The 20,118-nt window shown below is 36.9% G+C and overlaps 1 protein-coding gene across 1 annotated transcript in view; it reads right to left on the bottom strand.

Annotated features, from left to right (window-relative positions):
* The window catches only part of Dnah12 (dynein axonemal heavy chain 12), a 180,611-nt gene that overhangs the window by 111,173 nt on the left and 49,320 nt on the right, over positions 1 to 20,118 (bottom strand). The window contains exons 18-28 of the mRNA XM_051176738.1: positions 19,282 to 19,482; positions 14,307 to 14,501; positions 12,553 to 12,674; positions 12,174 to 12,456; positions 7,624 to 7,743; positions 7,170 to 7,326; positions 6,800 to 6,972; positions 4,572 to 4,724; positions 4,091 to 4,330; positions 3,391 to 3,636; positions 2,953 to 3,072 (exon numbers count right to left, since the gene is read on the bottom strand). Of these exons, the coding sequence (XP_051032695.1) occupies positions 2,953 to 3,072; positions 3,391 to 3,636; positions 4,091 to 4,330; positions 4,572 to 4,724; positions 6,800 to 6,972; positions 7,170 to 7,326; positions 7,624 to 7,743; positions 12,174 to 12,456; positions 12,553 to 12,674; positions 14,307 to 14,501; positions 19,282 to 19,482 (2,010 nt within the window). The remainder of the gene's footprint in view (positions 1 to 2,952; positions 3,073 to 3,390; positions 3,637 to 4,090; positions 4,331 to 4,571; positions 4,725 to 6,799; positions 6,973 to 7,169; positions 7,327 to 7,623; positions 7,744 to 12,173; positions 12,457 to 12,552; positions 12,675 to 14,306; positions 14,502 to 19,281; positions 19,483 to 20,118) is intronic.

The following is a 20,118-nucleotide window of genomic DNA, read 5'->3' as shown; positions in this document are numbered from 1 at the left end:
CTCTGATTCTTGTGCTTTCTCTTGTGCTCTTTTCCTTCTATTGTCTTGTACAAAAATGATGTGTTAGTTTTTAACTTATTATATTATATGATATATTTTTATTCAATAGAATCCTGTTTGTTTTTTCATGAGAGACAGAAACAGAGTGGATCCAGATCAGAAGGGAGGAACTGGGAGGAGTAAAGGGAGAGGAAATTATAGTCAGTATACCCAGAATGGCCTCCTGCTTTATACTCCTTGGTCTTGAATTCTGGGATCCTAGAAATGCACTATTTCACTAAGCTTGTTGACTTTTGTTCAATGAAATTTTGTAAATTTCAGAGTAAATATTTTACATTTTTTACCAAATTAGTTCTTTAGAATTATATTCTTTTTGTTTCCATTGAAAATGAACTGGTAGGTTTTCGTTTTGTTTTTTGGGTTTTGTTTGTTATTTTTAATTTTTCGAAACAGGGTTTCTCTGTGTAACAGCTCTGGCTGTCCTGGAATTTGCTTTGTAGTTCAGGCTGACCTCAAATTCATAGAGATCCACCTGCCTCTGCCTCCCAAGTGCTGGGAAAAAAGGCACGTGCCACCACGCCTGGCTATGAACTGTTTTCTTAATTTCACTTTGGATTGTTTATTGCAAACATACAGAAATGTGACTGGATTTTGTATAGTGTATTCTATAATCTTGCTAAACTATGTTTCATAATTATTATATAAGTATTCAAGATTTTCTATACAAAATCATATTTGTGATTAAAGATAGTTTCACTTCTTGCTTAAAAAAAGGAAAAAGAATAAGTATATTGTCAAATCCCAAACACCATAATACAATAATGGCATTGGGTAAACAAATTCTATCTGATAGAAAGATTAAAAGACAAAACTACCTAAGACAAATAACAAGTCAAATGTAATTAAGTGATACAAATTTTAGGAAGATATAGTGTGATACTAAAAACATAAAATGGGAAAACAGGAGTTTAAGTATAGTATGTAAATATGAATTAAAGTTACTACCTACTTTAAAAAGTCAGCTATAATATATTTTATGTAAACCTCAGGAAAGCATATCACTACAGGAAGCCTTCAAACAACAAAGAAAACAAGGGGAAAATAGATGTGAAAACATAAAACATTTAACAAACTAGCATGGGTTACTCCTTATATATCAGTAAGGGCTGACTCAGCAGGTAAAAGCACCTGCTACCAACCAAGCCTGAGGACTTTTGTTCAGGCCCTGAGAACTGGCCCCTGCCAGCTGTTCTCTGACCTCTAAATGAGAGCTGTGGCATGCATGGGTTAAACAAACATAAGTCCCAAGCATTTGCTGCTCATTTCATCTTATAGAACACTTACAGAGCAAAAGCAAATGGATGTTTTAAAAAAGATACGCTGTGAAAATAAAAATAAAGCTGGGTGGTGGTGGTGGTGTATGCCTATAATCCCAGCACTCCAGAGGCAGAGGCAGGTGGATCTCTAAGAATTCAAGGCCAGCCTGGTCTACAAAGCGAGTTCCAGAACAGGCTCCAAAGCTACATAGAGAAACCTTGACTTGAAAAACAAACAAAAAAAAAAAAAAAAAAAAAAAAAAAAAAGGCAAAGAAATAACAAAGAGGACAGTTTTCAAGGAGACAAAGCAGTTATAAATTTACACCTAGCATTGGATATCTAGTGATAGACAGCAAAATACTAAGGTTCTCAACATTCACAGATAATCCAAACATCAAATCAATAAAGAAACAAACCTGAATTACACTTCATCCAATTGGACCTAACAGACCCAAATATTCTCCCCAGTAGCAACAGAATACATATTCTTAAGTATGAATAAAAAGTTTACAAAATGGACCGTATATTAAGCAATTAACCAAACCTTAACAGATTTAAGATAACAAGCATATCAAATATCTTTTTTTCTTTTTCTTTTTTTTCTTTTTATTTTACATATCAATCCCAGTTCCCTCTCCCTCTCTCTCTAATTCCCTCTCTCCCCCCTTCACATGCACCCTGGCCACCCTCCCCTCCATTCCCCCCCCTCACTCCACATGATGCCTTCCAGAAGGGGCCATCTAAATCTGTCATTTGATGGAGGAACTAGGACTTCTCTCTTTTCTCTAGGTTAAGTATCCCTCCGTGGGGTATGTGCCCGCAAGGTCCTTTTGTGCACCAGGAATACATCCACTGTCTGGTTCCACTGTCTGAGGTCCCTTAGACTGCTCAGGCCTTCTAGCTGAGACCCATGTTCAGGGGGTTTGAGTCAGTCTTATGCTGGATTCCCAGCTATCAGTCTGGGGGCCCGTTAGCTCCTCCTTGTTCAGGTCAGCTGTCTCTATGTGTTTCTGCAACCTGGTCTTGTCCTCCCTCTCTGCATCTGGATTCTAGTTCAGCTCAGTGTTTAGTCATGGGTGTTTGCTCCTGTTTCCAACAGGTACTAGAAGAGGGCTCCATCATGGTGGATAAGTTAGTTGTTGATCTCATAATCAGGGAAGGGCATTTATGGTAGCCTTTCCACTGTTGCTCAAATTGTTAGTTGGAGTCAGTCTTGTAGATCTCTAGACATTTCTTTAGGTTCAATTTTCTCTTCAATCCTATAATGGCTCCCTTTTTTAATGTTCTCTCTCTCTCTCTCTCTCTCTCTCTCTCTCTCTCTCTCTCTCTCTCTCTCTGTTTCTCTCTCTCTCACACACACACACACACACATTTTCCTATTTCAAAATTTATTTGAATTTTGTGTATTTTGATAGTCACAATAATCACAGTGGATTTTGCTAAACATTTAAAGAACTAATATCAATGGCTCTCAAACTCTTACAAAATTTCTGAAAAATAAGGAATGACTCCAAACTCACCCTTACAAGACTATCCAAACAGAATAAGGTCCCCAATTTAACAAAGGTTTGTAAACAACTGAGCCATCAGTTGAATTTGTTGTACAAAGTAAGTCATTCTCATGGGTTCACTTACATTATAGTCAGCTTCAGGAAGTTTAATACCAGGAAATAAGTCACTAGTTATTCCATTAAATAAAGGTATGTCATGTGATAGAAACTTTGGTTCATTTACATCTTTAATGGATCGAAGAAGCTAAAATCACAAAAAGGATAATGTAATTTAATTGCTTACACTTATATGCTCACTGAACACACACATACCCTTAGCTAAAGTCAGTTTACTTTACATTGAACTCCCATAATGAGAAACTAACACTATGGTTATCAAACATAAAGGCGCCTTGTGTTAAGGTAAAATACAATAAGTAACCTAAAATTACAACTTCAATCTTACCTAAAAGATTTGGAGCAACAACTCTCTTGTTGCTATGTACAGTTCCTGACTGACCTCACTAAAGAACTTATCTTTCCACTGATGTTTTCACAATGTACATATTTAATTAACACTTACCAGTATATCTTCATTTTCATTAGGGTATTTTAATTTTAGATTCCCAGCTGCCACTAAAACCGCTTTCACTGCCCTCATTCCATAGTCATAATGAAACTGTGATGATAGCTGCTCTGAGCACAGCCTGTAGGTCATTACTATCTTCACAGACAGAGGTTTTGCATTCAAAAATCCATAGGAGTAGAGGGAGATTTCTGCTATAAGGGCGTAGTTTGGAACCATCATAGCTACTGTTCTAAAAAGAACCTGAGGCAGAAACAGGATCAAAAGATGCTGATAGTAAATTTATTCCTTAAATACAATATCTATTTATAAACTATTTTTTAGCAGTAGTTAAACGTTTTTATGTACTGGTAGCTTTGGATTTCTAAAAATGCTTTAGAAAGTGGGCATGGTGGCTTATATGCACAATCCTAGCTACTTAAGAGATTGAAATGGGAGAAATGCAAGTTCAAGGCCAGACTAGGCATTTTAGTGGGACTTCTCAAAATAAAAACAAAAGCAGCCTTGGGTAGAGCACTTGTTTAGTATGCCTGAGCCCAAGCCCCTGCATAACCAAACAAATGAGGGTTTGAGGTTTATTTTTTACCAAAGGGAAAAGGGGATAGAAAATGACAATCTATATGGGTGAATTTACTACAGTTTGAATGGATTATGCTATCTGTTTTAATTAACAAACTTCTACTCTCAAAAAAATTACCTTGAGGTTGTCTGGCAATTCAGAACGTCCTGCATAGCCAGGATTCATGGTAATAGCTACAAAACAGTTTGGATTAAGCTTAAGTTCTGTCCCTTCAAAAATAAACACATCCAATTTCTGCTGAATGGCTCTCTGAATGCAAAGAATCTGCTGTGCCACCACTGACAACACTTCCAGTTCAATCCGATTAAACTCATCAAAGCAAGCCCAGGCGCCTGAAGAAGCCAAACCTTTAAAAAACTAAGGATATCCAAGGAAAATGGTGAATTTTCTTAAGAAAGAACATCATTTGTAAACAAAACAAAACAAAAACATTTGAACTTCTAAGTCAAAATCAAAAATTAAGCTTAAAGAGCTCCAAGGATATTTCCAATGTCATTACCACTTCAAGTAACACTGAAACTACAATCCAGTAATATTAGCATATCAGTTTGCCTCATTGTGCCCAGGAAGACCCAGGTGTAACATTTGACATGACTACCTTTCCCATTGCTAGGTAGTCTAGCCCATCAGAGCAGTTGAACACCACACACTGTACAGCAAGAGCTTTGGCCAGGTCTTTGGTGGTTTCCGTTTTTCCTGTGCCTGCAGGCCCTTCTGGAGCACCTCCAAGGTTTAAATAGAACGCACCTATCTAGAAAAAAAAAAGTTATGTGTGAAAAGAAATCTATGATTACCTAGGGGAAAAAACAAATACCAAACTAGATAGTTGCTGACCAAATAAAGTTATTTGTATTTATAGTTTCAGGAAAACCAGTTATTATTATATTGTTCAGTTACTTTTCAGCATAGAAATTTACAGCTATAAAAATTGTTGTCTAATACTTCATATATGCATAGTTCCCCTTCAAGAACAGAGACTCTAGCACTGGGGGAGTAAAATTCATTCAAGGTGATTTTCTTCAGAAAGTAGATGTGGAGATATTGGTAGACGATAATAAAGATACCTTCCAGATGACTTGTTGCAAAAAAGGGTAAACACCTGAAATAAGTGTTACAAATGGGGTCCATATTTGGAAGACAAACAAATTTGTTTTTTATGATTTCTCTAGATTTTGCCTTGGAGAACATACTCATTTTCTGCAACCCCCAAAGAACTACTCTATATTTCTCTTATCAATATTATTGCTTCCTACTTAGTATTACAGTTAATATGGACTCCTTTTTATCATTAATCAGAGTTTAAATTCATTAGTATATGAATTTATAAATCATATGCACATTAATCCTCATTTCATCTGTTTCTAGAGAATTCAACTTTCCACTCATTAAATGAGTTCCTTCATGTCCCTCCTCAATTCCCAGGTTGGCTTGACAGATGTAGCAAATAAAAATACAGAATGCATAGGGAAATTTGAATTTTAGATGAACAGTAGATTATTTGTTAGCACTTCCCTTGAACTATTTAGAGAAAACATCACACACACACACACACACACACACGCACGCACGCACGCACGCACGCACATGTGCACGCATGCGCCAAACACCATGTAATGATGCTTCAGTTAACAGTAGATGGTGCTAATAACATATGTCATACTGTCATACATCCTTGCTGTGTTCACTATACCATCTAATTTTGGGAAACATCTCATTTTTTCAAATACATATTTTGTGGCATTTACACGAGACACAATAGCCTAGAAATATTTTCTAGAATGTAACTCTATCCTCAAATACAAATTTTTTACTCATTTGAAATTTAGATTTACCCAGGAGTCCTATATTCTATCCATTATTATCATTATCATAGGTTTTAATAGTTTGGTCTTTACAGCTTCTCCACAAAGCGCAGCACTCTGGCCCCTACTTTTAGTTCTGTTGTTCATAGTCAGCAGCATTAATTGGGAATTTCTAGAATGTACTCTGAGTTTCTCCTGTCTTCTTTCTAATACTTCACTGTAAAAAACAGACACTATCTTCCGAACCTCTGGCTTTGTCTTTTATCTTCAGTAACCTTTCTTTTTTTAATTAATCACAATGGAAGTGACTCATGACTCATATGCAATGGAAGTGACTCATGACTTACATACAATGGAATTTAAACACTTTTGTATGTTAAACGGGGGGGGGGGGATGAGAAGTAAGTACTCAGTATTATAATTCCACATAAAAAGAATCTGGAGGTGTGACAAGCTGAGCAGTAGAAGTGCTTGCTATATAAGCCTGGGAACCTGAGTTCAGTCCTTGAACCAATGGGAGAAGGCAGGAACATAGTCCTCAAAGTCATCCTCTGTGGCATATACGCATACTGGGGCACACAGCAGCATTTTCACTGACATGCACACATTTTATATTATATATCTGTAGACACATACACATATATAAGGTAAAATAATTTTTAAAAGAAAAGGTGGGGTTAGGAAAGGATAAGTGCATTAGATTATTAGGGATAAGTTAACAAATGAGTGGCCAGTGAGATGGCAAGCAGGTAAAAGTATCTGACACCAAACTGAGAACCTGAGTTTAATACTCAGGTCCCATAAGGTAGGAGAGAACAGACTCCTGAAAGTTGTTTTCTGATTTCTACATATGTATTGCTGCATTGCATGTCCCCCTCCCCCTCTCCCTCTCTCTTTTACACACACACAAATAGCTGTAAAAATGTTTTTAAATAAATGAGGATAATCAATATTAAATTTGGGTAAGAAAATACATTCTGTACCAAGAAGTATTATTTAATGTGTGAACAAAATAAGTGCATACCAATGTTCTGTAACATCTGTCAGTCAGAGGAGTTATGACAAGACGAGGGGAATTACCAAGATACTCATAAGCATACTTTACATTGCAATTAATTATACGAACTCGTGCATTATCATATTCCCAGTAATAACGAAGCTGGGCAAGCCACTGGAAATCAGTGTCATGTGAGACACCTAGAAAGAATGAAAATCATTAAGTGTATAATCTGAAAAGTAATTGTTTATTATAACAGCAAATTTTAAAATTATTCATGTTTTCAATTTAAAAATCATTCCAAAAGGACCCAATTAAGAAAAAAAAAACTCACAAGTCTTTGTTTCTTAGACTCTATCAATACTTTACATTTTAAATTAAAGAAAAAGTCACCTACCCATGTCAATCATGTCCATAACAACATCCCTAGCATGAACATCAATTGTAACCAAGGCACCCAGTGTGATCCTGGTCTGTTTAGACAATTTTCCTCTTACTAGCTCTACGATATCATTTAGTTGATACTGAAGTTCCTTGTAGTACTTCTTTAATCCCTAAAAATAATGAGTTTAATTGATGTTATCTATAAATGTATATATATATAAAACTCAAAACACTGTATTTATTTATTTGTGAAATAACCATGTCTTCATAATCTATTTAAAAATGTAAGTGAGTTAAAGAGTGAATTTGCATAATCCTAGTAAAACCAACAAGCTTTCCAGAATTTTTATAATTTTAATGCCACATACAGAAATTGAGGATGTTATCTTTGGAAAGAAGAGACAAGCAAACAAAAAAATATGAAATAAAAGAAAGAATGTTGTTGTTTAAATCAAACAATGCTTTACCTCTGCTCCACCACTTATAACTTCCTGGGTCTCGGAAGTCCAGAACATCTGAGACACACACAGCACAACCTGGCCAGGCCACTCTCTGACCCAGTCTTTCCTTGCAGATTCTGGGTAAGCCTAAGTAATTAAAATGAATTTCTATCTTTAAAAGGTTACAAAAGAAAGACATCTGGTAAACTTTTAACAACAATTTTTATGTTCTTTTGCTGGGTTAGTTGTCAAGTTTTTGATGAACAATACACATTATTTCTATTACAAGGTAAGTATAAAAAAGTATTTTAAAAGTTATACACAAGAAAGGTGAAGGTTGTGCAATATATAATTTATGCATGTACAAAAGCTTGAAAACAAGTTAAATATAATATGTATATTGATGTTAAATTTTAACTGAAAAGCAAACTGCTGGTTAGTGTTAATTGTCAACCTGACAGAGACGATAGTTACCTGGGAGACAGACCTCTAGGTATGACTATATAGGGTTTTGATTTGTTAATTGATTCAAGAAGACCTATCTTAAATGAGAGTGGGACCATTCCCTGTGCAGAAGATTCTCGAGTACATAAAATCGAGGAAGACAGCTAAGCACTAACAAGCATTCACAGTTCTCTTCTTCCTGGCTGTGGCTACTTCTGGCTCCTGTTCTCTTCACTTGGATTGTACCTTGAATTGTGAGCTAAAATAAATGCTTCCTTCTTTAAGTTGCTTATATGAGGTTATTTTATCAAAGCAACGGGGAAAGTAAGACAGAGACCATATAATGTATTTAAAAATAGGCTCATGTGAGACCAAAACAGGAAAAATATACCTTGCTGGTTAAGTTCCTAGATAGTGGACCTGCCCCGCCATGCAGGACCATCCAGAGCCTGCCCTCACCTCAATCATGTTGGTTCAACACACAAAAATCCAGCAATGTAATCCACCACATAAACAAACTGAAAAAGAAAAATCACATGATTTTTCTCACTACATGCTGAAAAAAGCCTTTGTCAAAACCAATACCCCTTCATAATAAAGGTCGTGGAGAGAGATCGGGGATAACAGGAACGAACATACCTAAATAAAATAAAAGCAATATACAGCAAACCAACAGACAACATCAAACTAAATGGAAAGAAACTCAACACAATTTCTCTAAAATCAGGAACAAGACAAGGTTGTCCACTCTCTCCATATCTCTTCAATATGGTACTTGAAGTTCTAGCTAGAGCAATTAAGACATCAAAAGGAGATCAAGGGGATACAAGTTGGAAAGGAAGAAGTCAAACTTTCACTATTTGTAGATGATATGATTGTTTACATAAGTGACCCAAAAAACTCTACCAGGGAACTCCTATAGTTGCTGATAAACACCTTCAGCAAAGTGGCAGGTTTGCTGAATAACTAAAAAAATCAGTATCCCTACTGCATACAGGCAATAAATTGGCTGAGAAAGAAATCAGAGAAACATCACTCATTACAATAGCCACAAACAACATAAAATATATTGCAGTAATGCTAACCAAACAAATAAAAGACCTGTATAGCAAGAACTTTGAGTCTTTATTAAAGAAAGCAATTAAAGAAGATACCAGAAAATGTAAAGATCACCCATGCTCATGGATAGGCAGGATAAACATAGTAAAAATGGCAATCTTAACAAAAGCAATCTACAGATTCAATGCAATCCCATAAAAATCCCAGCACAATTTTTACATTCCTTGAAAAAAAATACTCAACTTTATATGGAAAAACAAAAGACCCAGGATAGCCAAAACAATCCTGTACAATAAAGGAACTTCCAGAGGCATCACTATCCCTGACTTCAAGCTCTACTATAGAGCTAGGGTCCTAAAAACAGCTTGGTGTTAGCACAAAAATAGACATGTAGACCAACTGAATCGAATTGAAAACCCTGATATTAACCAATGATCACCTGATTTTTGACAAAGCACATGCAATTATACAATGGAAAAAAGAAAGCATCTTCAACAAATGGTGCAGGCCCAACTGGATGATGGTGTTTAGAAGACTGGAGATAAATCCATATCTATTGCAATGTACAAAACTTAAGTACAAAAGTCCAAATGGATCAAAGACCTCAACATAAATCCAGCACACTGAACCTCTTAGAAGAGAAAGTGGGAGGTACCCTTGAACAAATTGTTACAGGAGACTGCTTCCTGAACATAACACCAGTAGCACAGACACTGAGATCGAAAATTAATAAATGGGACCTCCTGAAACTGAGAAGCTTCTGTAAGGCAGATGCAGCCCCCCCCAGACAAAATGGCAATCCACAGAATGGGAAAAAAATCTTCACCAACCCCACAACTAACAGAGGGCCGATCTCCAAAATATACAAAGAACTCAAGAAGCTAGTCACCAAAACACCAAATAATCCTATTTAAAATGGGAAATAGAACTAGAGAATTCTCAATAGAGGAATCTAAAGTGGCTGAAAGACACTTAAGAAAGTGTTCAACATCCTTAGCTATCAGGGAAACGCAAATCAAAACAACTCTAAGATACCATCTTACTCCTGTCAGAATGGCTAAAATAAAAAACAATGACAGTTTATGCTGGAGATGATGTGGACAAAGGGGAACACTCCTCCACTGCTGGTGGGAGTACAAACTCATACAGCCACTTTGGAAATCAGTGTGGCAGTTTCTCAGGGAAATGGGAATCAGTCTACCACAAGATCCAACAATTCCACCTTAAGCAAATAACCAAAAGATGTACACTAATGCAACAAAGACACCTGTTCAACTATGTTCATAGCAGCACTATTTGTAATAGCAAGAACATGGAAGTAACCTGGATACCCCTCAACTGAAGGATAGATAAAGAAAATGTGGTTCATTTACATAATGGAGTATTACTGGCAAATGGATGGAACTAGAAGAAACCATGCTCAGTGAGGTAACCCAGTCACAGCTGACCTGAACAAGAGGGAGCTCATGGACCCCAGACTGATAGCTGGGAAACCAACATAGGATCAACCCAGAATTCCTGAATGTGGGTGTTAGTAGGAGGCCTGAGCAGTCTATGGTACCTCTGACAATGGAACCAGGATGTATCCTTACTGCAGGAACAGACTTCAGCAGACCATTCCCCATGAAGGGATACTCCCTTAACCTAGAGACATGAAGAGGGCCTAGGCCCTACCCCAAATGACTTGACAGACTTTGTTGATCCCTCATGCAAGGCCTTACCCTCCCTAGGGAGTGGATGGGGTACAGGATGGGGGCGTCTGTGGGGAGTATAGGTGGATGGGAAGAAGAGGGAACTAGGATCAATATGTAAAATAAGAAAAATATTTAAAAATAATCTGAAATTTTTAAATATTTAATATTTAAAAAATATTTAAAATATTTAAAAAACATCTGAAAAAAGAATAAGTTCCTGTTTGTATGTATGTGTGTATGAATGCACATGTGAAGTTCAAAAGACAACTGGTAGGAATCAGTTCCCTCATTCCATCATATGGATTCTAGGGTTCAGACTCAGATTGTCAGGCTTGGCAGAAAGAACCTTTACTGGTTTAGCCATTTTTATGGTCCCTTTTTTGCTTTTTGAGACAGAGTCTCATTTTGTAGCCCAAGCTGCCCTGGAACTTGTTATATAACTGAGGTTTGCCTCAAACTCTGGGCAGTCCACTCTCCTCAGCCTCTCCAGAGCTGAGATTGCAACTGTGAGCTACTGTGTCTGGTAACATTCTAATGTGGACATTTTTTAAATAAAATTCTGATTTTTCACAAACCTACTTCTCTGCCAGGCATTCTCCCAGAATAAATCTCACCTATATGCTCATGTAAAAATTACTAAAGTAATTCTTGAGATTTTATCCCTCCTTGCCCGTTTCTCTACAACCAATTTAAGACCTGCTGAAATTAGACACAAATACATTTCTCATCCACTCCAAACTTGCTCCATATTTCCCACTAACTATCTAGTGTCAGACCACATCACCTATCTTCTAGGCTAATATGAGGATCTCCTAATTTGTCTTCCTGTTTTGATAGTCTGCCAATCCATCCTTATACCATAGTCTTAGTGGTATAAAAATATAAATCATATTTTGACTTTCTCCTGATTAAAATATTTTAACCTTCCTATGTAAAATAAAAATGAATCCCCTGCTCATCTTTCTTTCAGCCTTCATTTATCTTCATTCTCTAGTATATTCATTTTATTTCAGACACAAAGACCTTCTAACAGTTTCTTATAAATCCTTGAATCTTTCTGAGCCCAGAGATGTTACACAGGATACCAAATTCACTCTTTATCTAGCTATTTTCTATTTATCCTTCATATCTCAGTCTAACTTCCTCTATCAGCTTATTGCTGGACCCTTTCCCATTCTAAATTGATATACAATATTATTCTCTCTGATAAAACAACTTCCTCTTAACATACTCATATTGTTGTATATGTTGTTGTACATATTTTTCTCATCAATTCTTACTAATGATGTTAGAAATAGAGAATAAAATAATGTTCACCAAACAAACGAAAAGCCCAGAATTTGTAGAATACAGACATGCATTTGATGCTAGGAAACATACCAGCCTGGATGCAGCAATCACGTCATGGATACTTCTGAGCATTAGGTCTTCCACTTGAATGAGCCACTTCTCAACAGCACCCCTTGCCGCAGACGTGGAAATCAGTGCAATCAGCTCCACTCGCTCCCCTTCAGAGCTGTACATGGCTTTAATGTCCAGATTGGGCAGGAACTCCAACTTAGCAATGCCCTCAAAGCACTTTTTTAAGTGTGGCTGAACTCTGAGTGGATCTTTGGTCTCTGACAAAATCTCTAACATTTCATCATTGGATAAAAAAAAAAATCTAGAAAAGAAATATGTGAATTAAAAAAAAAAGTCTTGTGGCAATGCGCCACACATCAGAAATTGTTTTAAATCATAGCACAACTGATTATCATACCGAGGGAAGAAAAGCCGTTTCTTTTCAAGGTATGCATTCAGGCCCTTCATGATTTTCTCCAAAAGGTCATTGCAGTTCAGGAGTTTTTCTAATAAGCCCGTTAAAGAAGTAGCAGCAAGAACCTAAAAGAAACAGATTCATATGAGTCACACTTACATACTTGGTATAAGACACAAGCATTAATATACACAAGTAAAAAATGTTAATGTTTTTAATCCCATACTCAGGAGGCAGAGGCAGGCAGAGCTCTGTGATTTCGAGGCCAGCCTGGTCTACAAGAACTAGTTCCAGGACAGATAGGGCAGTTACACAGATAAACCCTGTCTCAAAAAACCAAAACAAAAATGTTAATGTTTTTGAAACTTTAGGAAATTAGTAGTGAAATAAATATCCACCACCCCCCCTTATTGGACCTCACTATGTAGCTAAGGCTGGCCACAGACGCCACAGACTTGTAATTCTTTTCTTGATCTAGCACCTCAAATGGACTACATCCAGCTTTGAAATTTCTTTTATACTATAAAAATATTGAAATTCACTAAATCATATATATTGTAGTCTGAGGACATTAGTTACAAATGATGTTATGATTATAGCGTATATTTTATTATATTGTTTTAATGACTTTTTCATTTTTAATTATGTGTATGAAATGAAGGTAGGTATGAACATGGGTTTGGGCATGTGAGTGTAGTGCCTTGTGAGGTCAAAAGTGTCAGATTCCCTGGCTGGAGTTGCAACTGAGTAGTGCAGGGAGCTGAACTTGGGTCCTCTAGCCAGCGCTATACTTTCATAAAGTTAATAAAGTAAAGGGGGGGCTAGGAATGTAGCTCAGCTGGCAACAAGCTTGCTTAGCATGTATGAGGCCTATGGTCATATTGAGAGCACCGTACATAAAATGAGTGTGCTGGCACACAGCTGCAATCCCAGCATTCCACAAGTAGATGTAGGAGGGTCACAAGCTGAAGGCCATTCTCAGCTACACAGAGAATTTGAAGCAACTTGGACTAGAGACCCTGCCTCAAAGCATTACAAAATGGATAAAGCCTAAAAAATTGTACTAATTGGCTATTTACAGAAAAATCTAATCTATAAGAAATCATGTACTGAAAAGCTCCTAAACTCAATAAGTAAGATAAAAATCATTCAAACTCATATATTTCTGTAATTAATTCTCAATAAGTCTAGCACTTATTTAGCTTTTTTTCTTAGTATTGGAAGTTGTTATTTATTAAGTTGAATACATTTTAAAAGTATATGCATAGCCATGATTTATGCTAAATGTGTGAAAAATACTGTTTTTCAACATCAGAACCTGTACAAGGTACTTTTAAATGGAAAGACACATGGGAATTGAGATCAATTGAGAGGAGAGTAGATTCCCCCTAATTAACACTTCCAAGCAAATGAAGAACCACTTGTTCTGATCTTTTCTTTATCTCATTGTTTTATGTACTCTGTGATGTGGTGAACGGTGGTTGTATACAGTAGGTGAGATAACTGTTCATCTAAAGAAGTTACACTATTCTTAGATACACACATTCTCATAAACACATATACGAATGAGTCACAAATAGTATTTTTATGAATTGAAAAATAAAATTATTTTGATACTTTTGAACTTACATTTATATCAACTTTCCAATTTGTACACAGTAAGTTAGTTTTATTTTAATAATCAGAAAAAAAGCTAAATGTTTATTTAAAACCACAACTAAGGTTCACCTACTATAAGGGAGAAACAAGCATTTTACCTTTGGATCTTTAGCACAGAACCTCATGATGTCCCTCCAGTGTCTGTCTACTGTCTGAAACTGACGCCCTTCTTCTGGCATCTGCTGCATGATATCCTCAGAACAAAAGATAGGCTCTAAGTACAGCCATTGAGCTTGCACTTTCAGCCATTCATCAATTGTTTCCTGTATTCGAATCAGACGATCCTCCCAGGCCTTAATAAAAAGCATACTGTACTAAATTCCAGTTTTTAAAAGAAAAACTACAAATTATAGCAAGAAGAAAGTATTAGAATTCACCGTTGTTTTACTATCAATACAAAACAACTTCTACCTTAATCTCACTCATAGGAATGTCATATAGACTTAGAAAAACACAGGAGGTGTAAGTTTTCCATGGACCAATGGAGCTCATATTTGGTGGTGATTGTAAAGTTACTTTATTTCCTTATCTCTCTGGAAATCACTCCAAATCTTAAATGTATACTCTGCTCTACACCAGTGATTATCAACTATGGATTATGCTGTTCTCCATACCAGGCAATATTTCAGAGTGTCTGAGATATCATAATGTTGGTTACAGATGATAGGGGGGAGAATACTGCTAATATCTAGTGTATAGAGACCAGAAATACTGCTAAATTTACTACAATATGCAGGATACTCCACATATGTAACCAGTCTTTCTCTGTCCCACCAGCCAGCTCCCAAACAATGACACAGAGACGTATTATTTATGAAAGATTTGCCTTTAGTTTAGGCTTGTTTTTGACTAGCTCTTATAACTTAAATTAACCCACATTTTTATTAATCTATGTTTCACCATATGACTTTTACCTCTGTCCCATTCTGTGTGTCTCTCTTGCTGAGATTCATCTCCAACTTCCTCTCTCCCTGCCCAGAAGTTCTGCTTATAACTTTTGCCTAACTATTGGCCATCCAGCTCTTTATTAAACCAATCACAGCAATATATCTTCACACAGTGTACAAATATCCCACCACATATATAACAAAGTATTATTCAGCTCAGGACCAGAGAGGAGCTCAGTAGGTAAAGAAACTTGCCACCAAGACTGACATCTTCAGTTTGGTGCCCCAAATGGGAACCCACACAATGGAAGGAGAGAATTGACTTCTACAAGTTGCTCTCTAATGTAGGCACATACACTGTGACATGCACACACATACAAAGTCATATAGTAGCAAATAAACATATAAAGAAAGAAATGTATATTAAAAAAGAATGAGTCGTCCCCAAATATCAATAGTGTAAAGTTGAGTGATCTTGTTCTATATCAGCACAGTTTGGAGAGAATTGAAATTAAAATTGTAAAATAAAATAAGCCTCCTTATCTTCAGAGATTACCTAGAGTTAATAAAATATTTCTCAAGTGTATGGTCTAAGGACCTAGACTTGGCGTTTCATTTCTCTTTTTTTAATACATAATACAGGTAAATGGATGGAACTAGAAGAAACCATCCTGAGTGAGGTAACCCAGACACAGAAAGACAAACATGGTATGTACTCACTCATAAGTGGATATCAGACATAGAGCAAAGATTACCAAACTATAATCCACACCACCAGAGAAGCTAGTAAACAAGGAGGACCCTAAGAGAGACATACATGAACTACCCCCACCACACCCAACAAGGGGAAAGGGACAAGATCTCCTGAGTAAATTGGGAGCATGGGGTGGGTGAGAGGTAGGAGAAAGAGGAAGGGAGAAAAGGAGGGGTGAGGAGGACATGAGGGATCAGGAAGGTCAAGTTGGGGGAAGAACAAAGAAGGAGAACAAGGAAAGACATACCTTAATAGAGGGAGTCATTTGGGCTTAATGAGAAATCTGGCACTCAGGAAATCCCCATGGATCTACAGGGATGACCCCAACTGAGAATCTAAGAAATAGGGAGCAGCTAACTTAAATGCCCTTCCCCTGTAATGAGACTGATGACTACCTTAAATGCCATCCTAGAGCCCTTACCCAGGAGCTGATGGAAGCAGAAGCAGATACCCACAGCTAAGCACTGAGCTGAACTTCTGGAATCCAGTTGGAGAGAGGGAGGAGTGATGAGCAAAGGGGTCAAGACCATGCTGGGGAGACCCACAGAAATAGCTGACCTGAGCAAGTGGAAGCTCACTGACTCTAGACTAACAACTGAGGAACCAGCATAAGACTGAACCAGTCCCCCTGAATGTGGGTGTCAGTTGTGGGGCATGGGCAGTCTATGGGGACTCTGGCAGTGGAATCAGTATTTATCCCTAGTGCACAAATGGACTTTGGGAGCCCATTCCCTATAGATACACGGGGGAAGGCCTAGGTCCTGCCCCAAATGATGTGACAGACTTTGGTGATTTCTTCATGGGAGGCCTCTCTTTCCTTAAGGAGTGGATGGAGGTTGGGATGGGAGGATGGGAGGGGGAATGGGAACAGGAGAGAGAGGGAATTGGGATTGGTATGTAAAATAAGATTTTTTAATTAAAAAAATTAATTAAAAATAAAAATGGACATTCATTGGAAAAAGCATAAAATTTCTAAATTTCTCTTCTTAAGAACTTTCCATCACACACACACACACACACACACACACACACACACACACACACACACACACTCATTTTTAACAAGAAAGGCCAGGCTAGCCTTGTTTGTAGGAGCATTTCCAGTGTTATGTTTTCTTTGAAAACTACAACAGTTTTCTTCAAATAATAGCAGCCAAGATCATCTACGAAACACTGTTCATGCTTAAATTAAACATTTCACATTATATAAATGTACCATAACAACACAATGTATGATATAAATATATAAATTATTTGTGAGTTAAAAAATACAATTAAAATCACATCTGGCTTTTTAAAAAGTCAGCCTAGCCTTGGTTTGAATTTCAATTCCGTAATTTAATAGCTAAATGAATTTTGGCAAATTACTTGTCCTTGGCTTTCCTGCCTATTTAGATAGATAATAACAATGCCTACCATGAAGGTCTGCCGTGGGGAATAAATCAGTTAGTAAATGTGAAACCACTAGACCATTGACTAACATAGGTAACATCAATCAAAACTGGAATAAACAATCTAATAATTTGTTTTTTTCCTCAATTTATATAGCACCCAGTTAGAATTCTGATATGCTTGTTAGGTACTTAACAGGATCTTAAAGGGTTAAAGTACCAGTGCTTGGGATAGAGGACAGAGCTGCTGACTCCAAATACCCTGTCAAGTTGGTTCTTTGTTTCAGATAAAACCAAGGAGCTGGGTTAAGTCAATCAACAGTACCCAGCTCCTCTTCCAGTCATGTAGAATAATGTTTGTTTGTTGTTGTGTTTGTTTGGATAATATGTAGGGGAATTTCTCTCTACCACCTTTAAACATTCAGTGTATTTAAAAGCATGTTCTTTTTTGTTTATTTATTTACCTTTTTTGTTTTTTTGTTTTTGTTTGTTTGTTTGTTTGCTTTTTGAGACAAGGTCTTATCATGTAGTCCAGGCCAGGTTCTAACTTAATAGACAGCCTAGGATAGATTAGAATGCATGATTCTCCTGGCGCAGACTTCTGAATACTGCAATTACAAGCTTTGCTAGGAGCATCTAAGAAGTAATCTCTAATTGTGCATGTACAAGAATGTGCCTACCTAGCTACATCTACATTAGATGACATATCTCTTCAGTATAAATGTTCTCTCTCTCTCTCTTCCTCTCTCTCTCTCTCTCTCTCTCTCTCTCTCTCTCACACACACACACACACACACACACACACACACACACCATCAAATTCCCTTACTTTCTTTGTTCAGTATTTTAGGAATTATCCTCAGTGCTTCCCTTAGTTTATACAGTTTATAACCCTTTCTTAATCTCTTATCTCCTGGTTGTGCTTTATTGGCTTTGTACTCACCAAGGGTCAAAACCTCTGGACTTTGTTATACTGTGAAGCTATTACCATAATTTGTTTGCTTTTCATAGTTACCCAAATCAACAATAAAGATATATCATTTATTTTCTGAAGTGGACAGTAATTCATTAATTACTTTCATGCTTGTTGTTCACAAATAGAATTAAATAATGATATAGATAACTTTACTATGAGGATATAGTGTGATATATGATTTGAGATTTCTAAAATTAGAAATTCTAAAATTTAAAATTCCAGGAATAAAGTTTTTAAATTTCACTTGCTATAAAAACTGCTTGTCAGTCTAGAGTGTAAACTTAACATGCGTGTGATCCTATTACAGAAAGGAAGGCAAGGAGGAAAGAAGAGAAGGAGGAAGGAGGAAAGAAGGGAAGGAAGAGACAAAAAAAAAAAAAAATCAAAAAAAAAAAAAAAAAAAAAAAAAACCCACAGAACCAGCATGGTGGCACATGCTGCAATTCCAGTACTCAGGACCTGAGGCAGAATAATCATTGCCAGTTCAAGACCAGCTCAGCCTATATAGTGAGTTCAAGGATAGCCTACAATACAGAGTGTGTCCATGTCTCAAGAAAAAGTAGGGAAAGATAAGGAAGAAGGGAAGGGAAGAGGGAAAAGAGTGAAAAACTGTTTTCCTTCTATCACTATCACTGAAGGAAAATCTTAGTAACATACAATTTTCTTCTCAAAGGCATTAACTAATATATAACTTGTTTATTTATTTTTAAGTTTTTATACATATGGGTATTTTGCCTTTGTATGTGTTTATTGTATGCATATAGTACCTGCTGATGCCAGAAGAGGGCATCAGATCTTCAGGAACTGGAGTTATAGATGGTTGTTAGCCACCTTGTGGGTGCTGGGAACGGAACGAGTGCTCTTACCACCATGCCATCTCTTCAGCCTCCCATGGCATGGCCATCTCCAAATATGCATTTCTGTACCTCACCACATGAAATGTCAAGGCTCATTTCTATCACTTGAATAGACATTTTTAAAGTACCCAAAATATTCCCATGAGATCATATATGAAATAAGAAAGAAATTTTTGTAAGTGACAAGGAGCTGTCATATTTAACATACCTTAATCTCATTTTCAAATGGTTTGATAAAAGGTGAGCCTCTCATTGTCTGCGTTTTTATAATTTGATCATCAAGAATTGCTTGAATCTCATCCACTGAAGAAAGGATGCAGACTCCAGTATCACGATACAGACTTACATGAAAAGAAATATCGTCCCAAGCTGCTATCATAGCATTCATGGACCTCTCTAAGGAAAACTCCTAAAAAGGAGAAATGGAAAAGAAGATAATGATGAAAATAGGAAGGGGACAACAATAGGACGACAACAAAGGAACTTACTTATGTTATTTAATTTCCCTGCATAGCTCAGTAAACATTTTGCTCATTACATCATAATCTTCAGTTCTGTCTGTCTGTCTGTCTATGTATCATCTATTTGTCTATTGAGAAGGGGCCGTTTTTTACTGATTTAAAGTTCCTTAAATAAGTCATGGACCTAGGAGAAAATCCAACATTGTAGTTCTGCTAAAGGAATAGAGTAATAAAATGACACTCTGCTGTACTCATAGGTGTCTTGCCTAGCCACCATCAGAGAAGCTCCTTGATGCAGTAGATGGGAACAAGCACATATGGGAACCAATAAAATCCATAAGTGCCTTGTCTGAAGAGAATGAGAGACCTTGGAACACTCATTCCTAAATGATATGTCTCCCTCAAGTCCCTTCTGTTTGGAGGTGGGAAGAGTGTAAGAGCAGAGGGGATGGAGGACACCAGGATCAAGGCCTTCCACACAGCAGGGCATGCACAGGTCTGTGTCACCTGTAGTCCTGGTGCTGAGGGGGAACCCAGAGGCTATTTCCAATTGATAACTGCTCATAAAGGAAAAACTAACTCCC

This window comes from Phodopus roborovskii, unplaced genomic scaffold (genome assembly GCF_943737965.1).
Source record: "Phodopus roborovskii unplaced genomic scaffold, PHOROB, whole genome shotgun sequence".
In the NCBI taxonomy this organism is placed as follows: Eukaryota; Metazoa; Chordata; class Mammalia; order Rodentia; family Cricetidae; genus Phodopus; species Phodopus roborovskii.
This window is presented reverse-complemented; position numbering and strand designations above follow the sequence as displayed.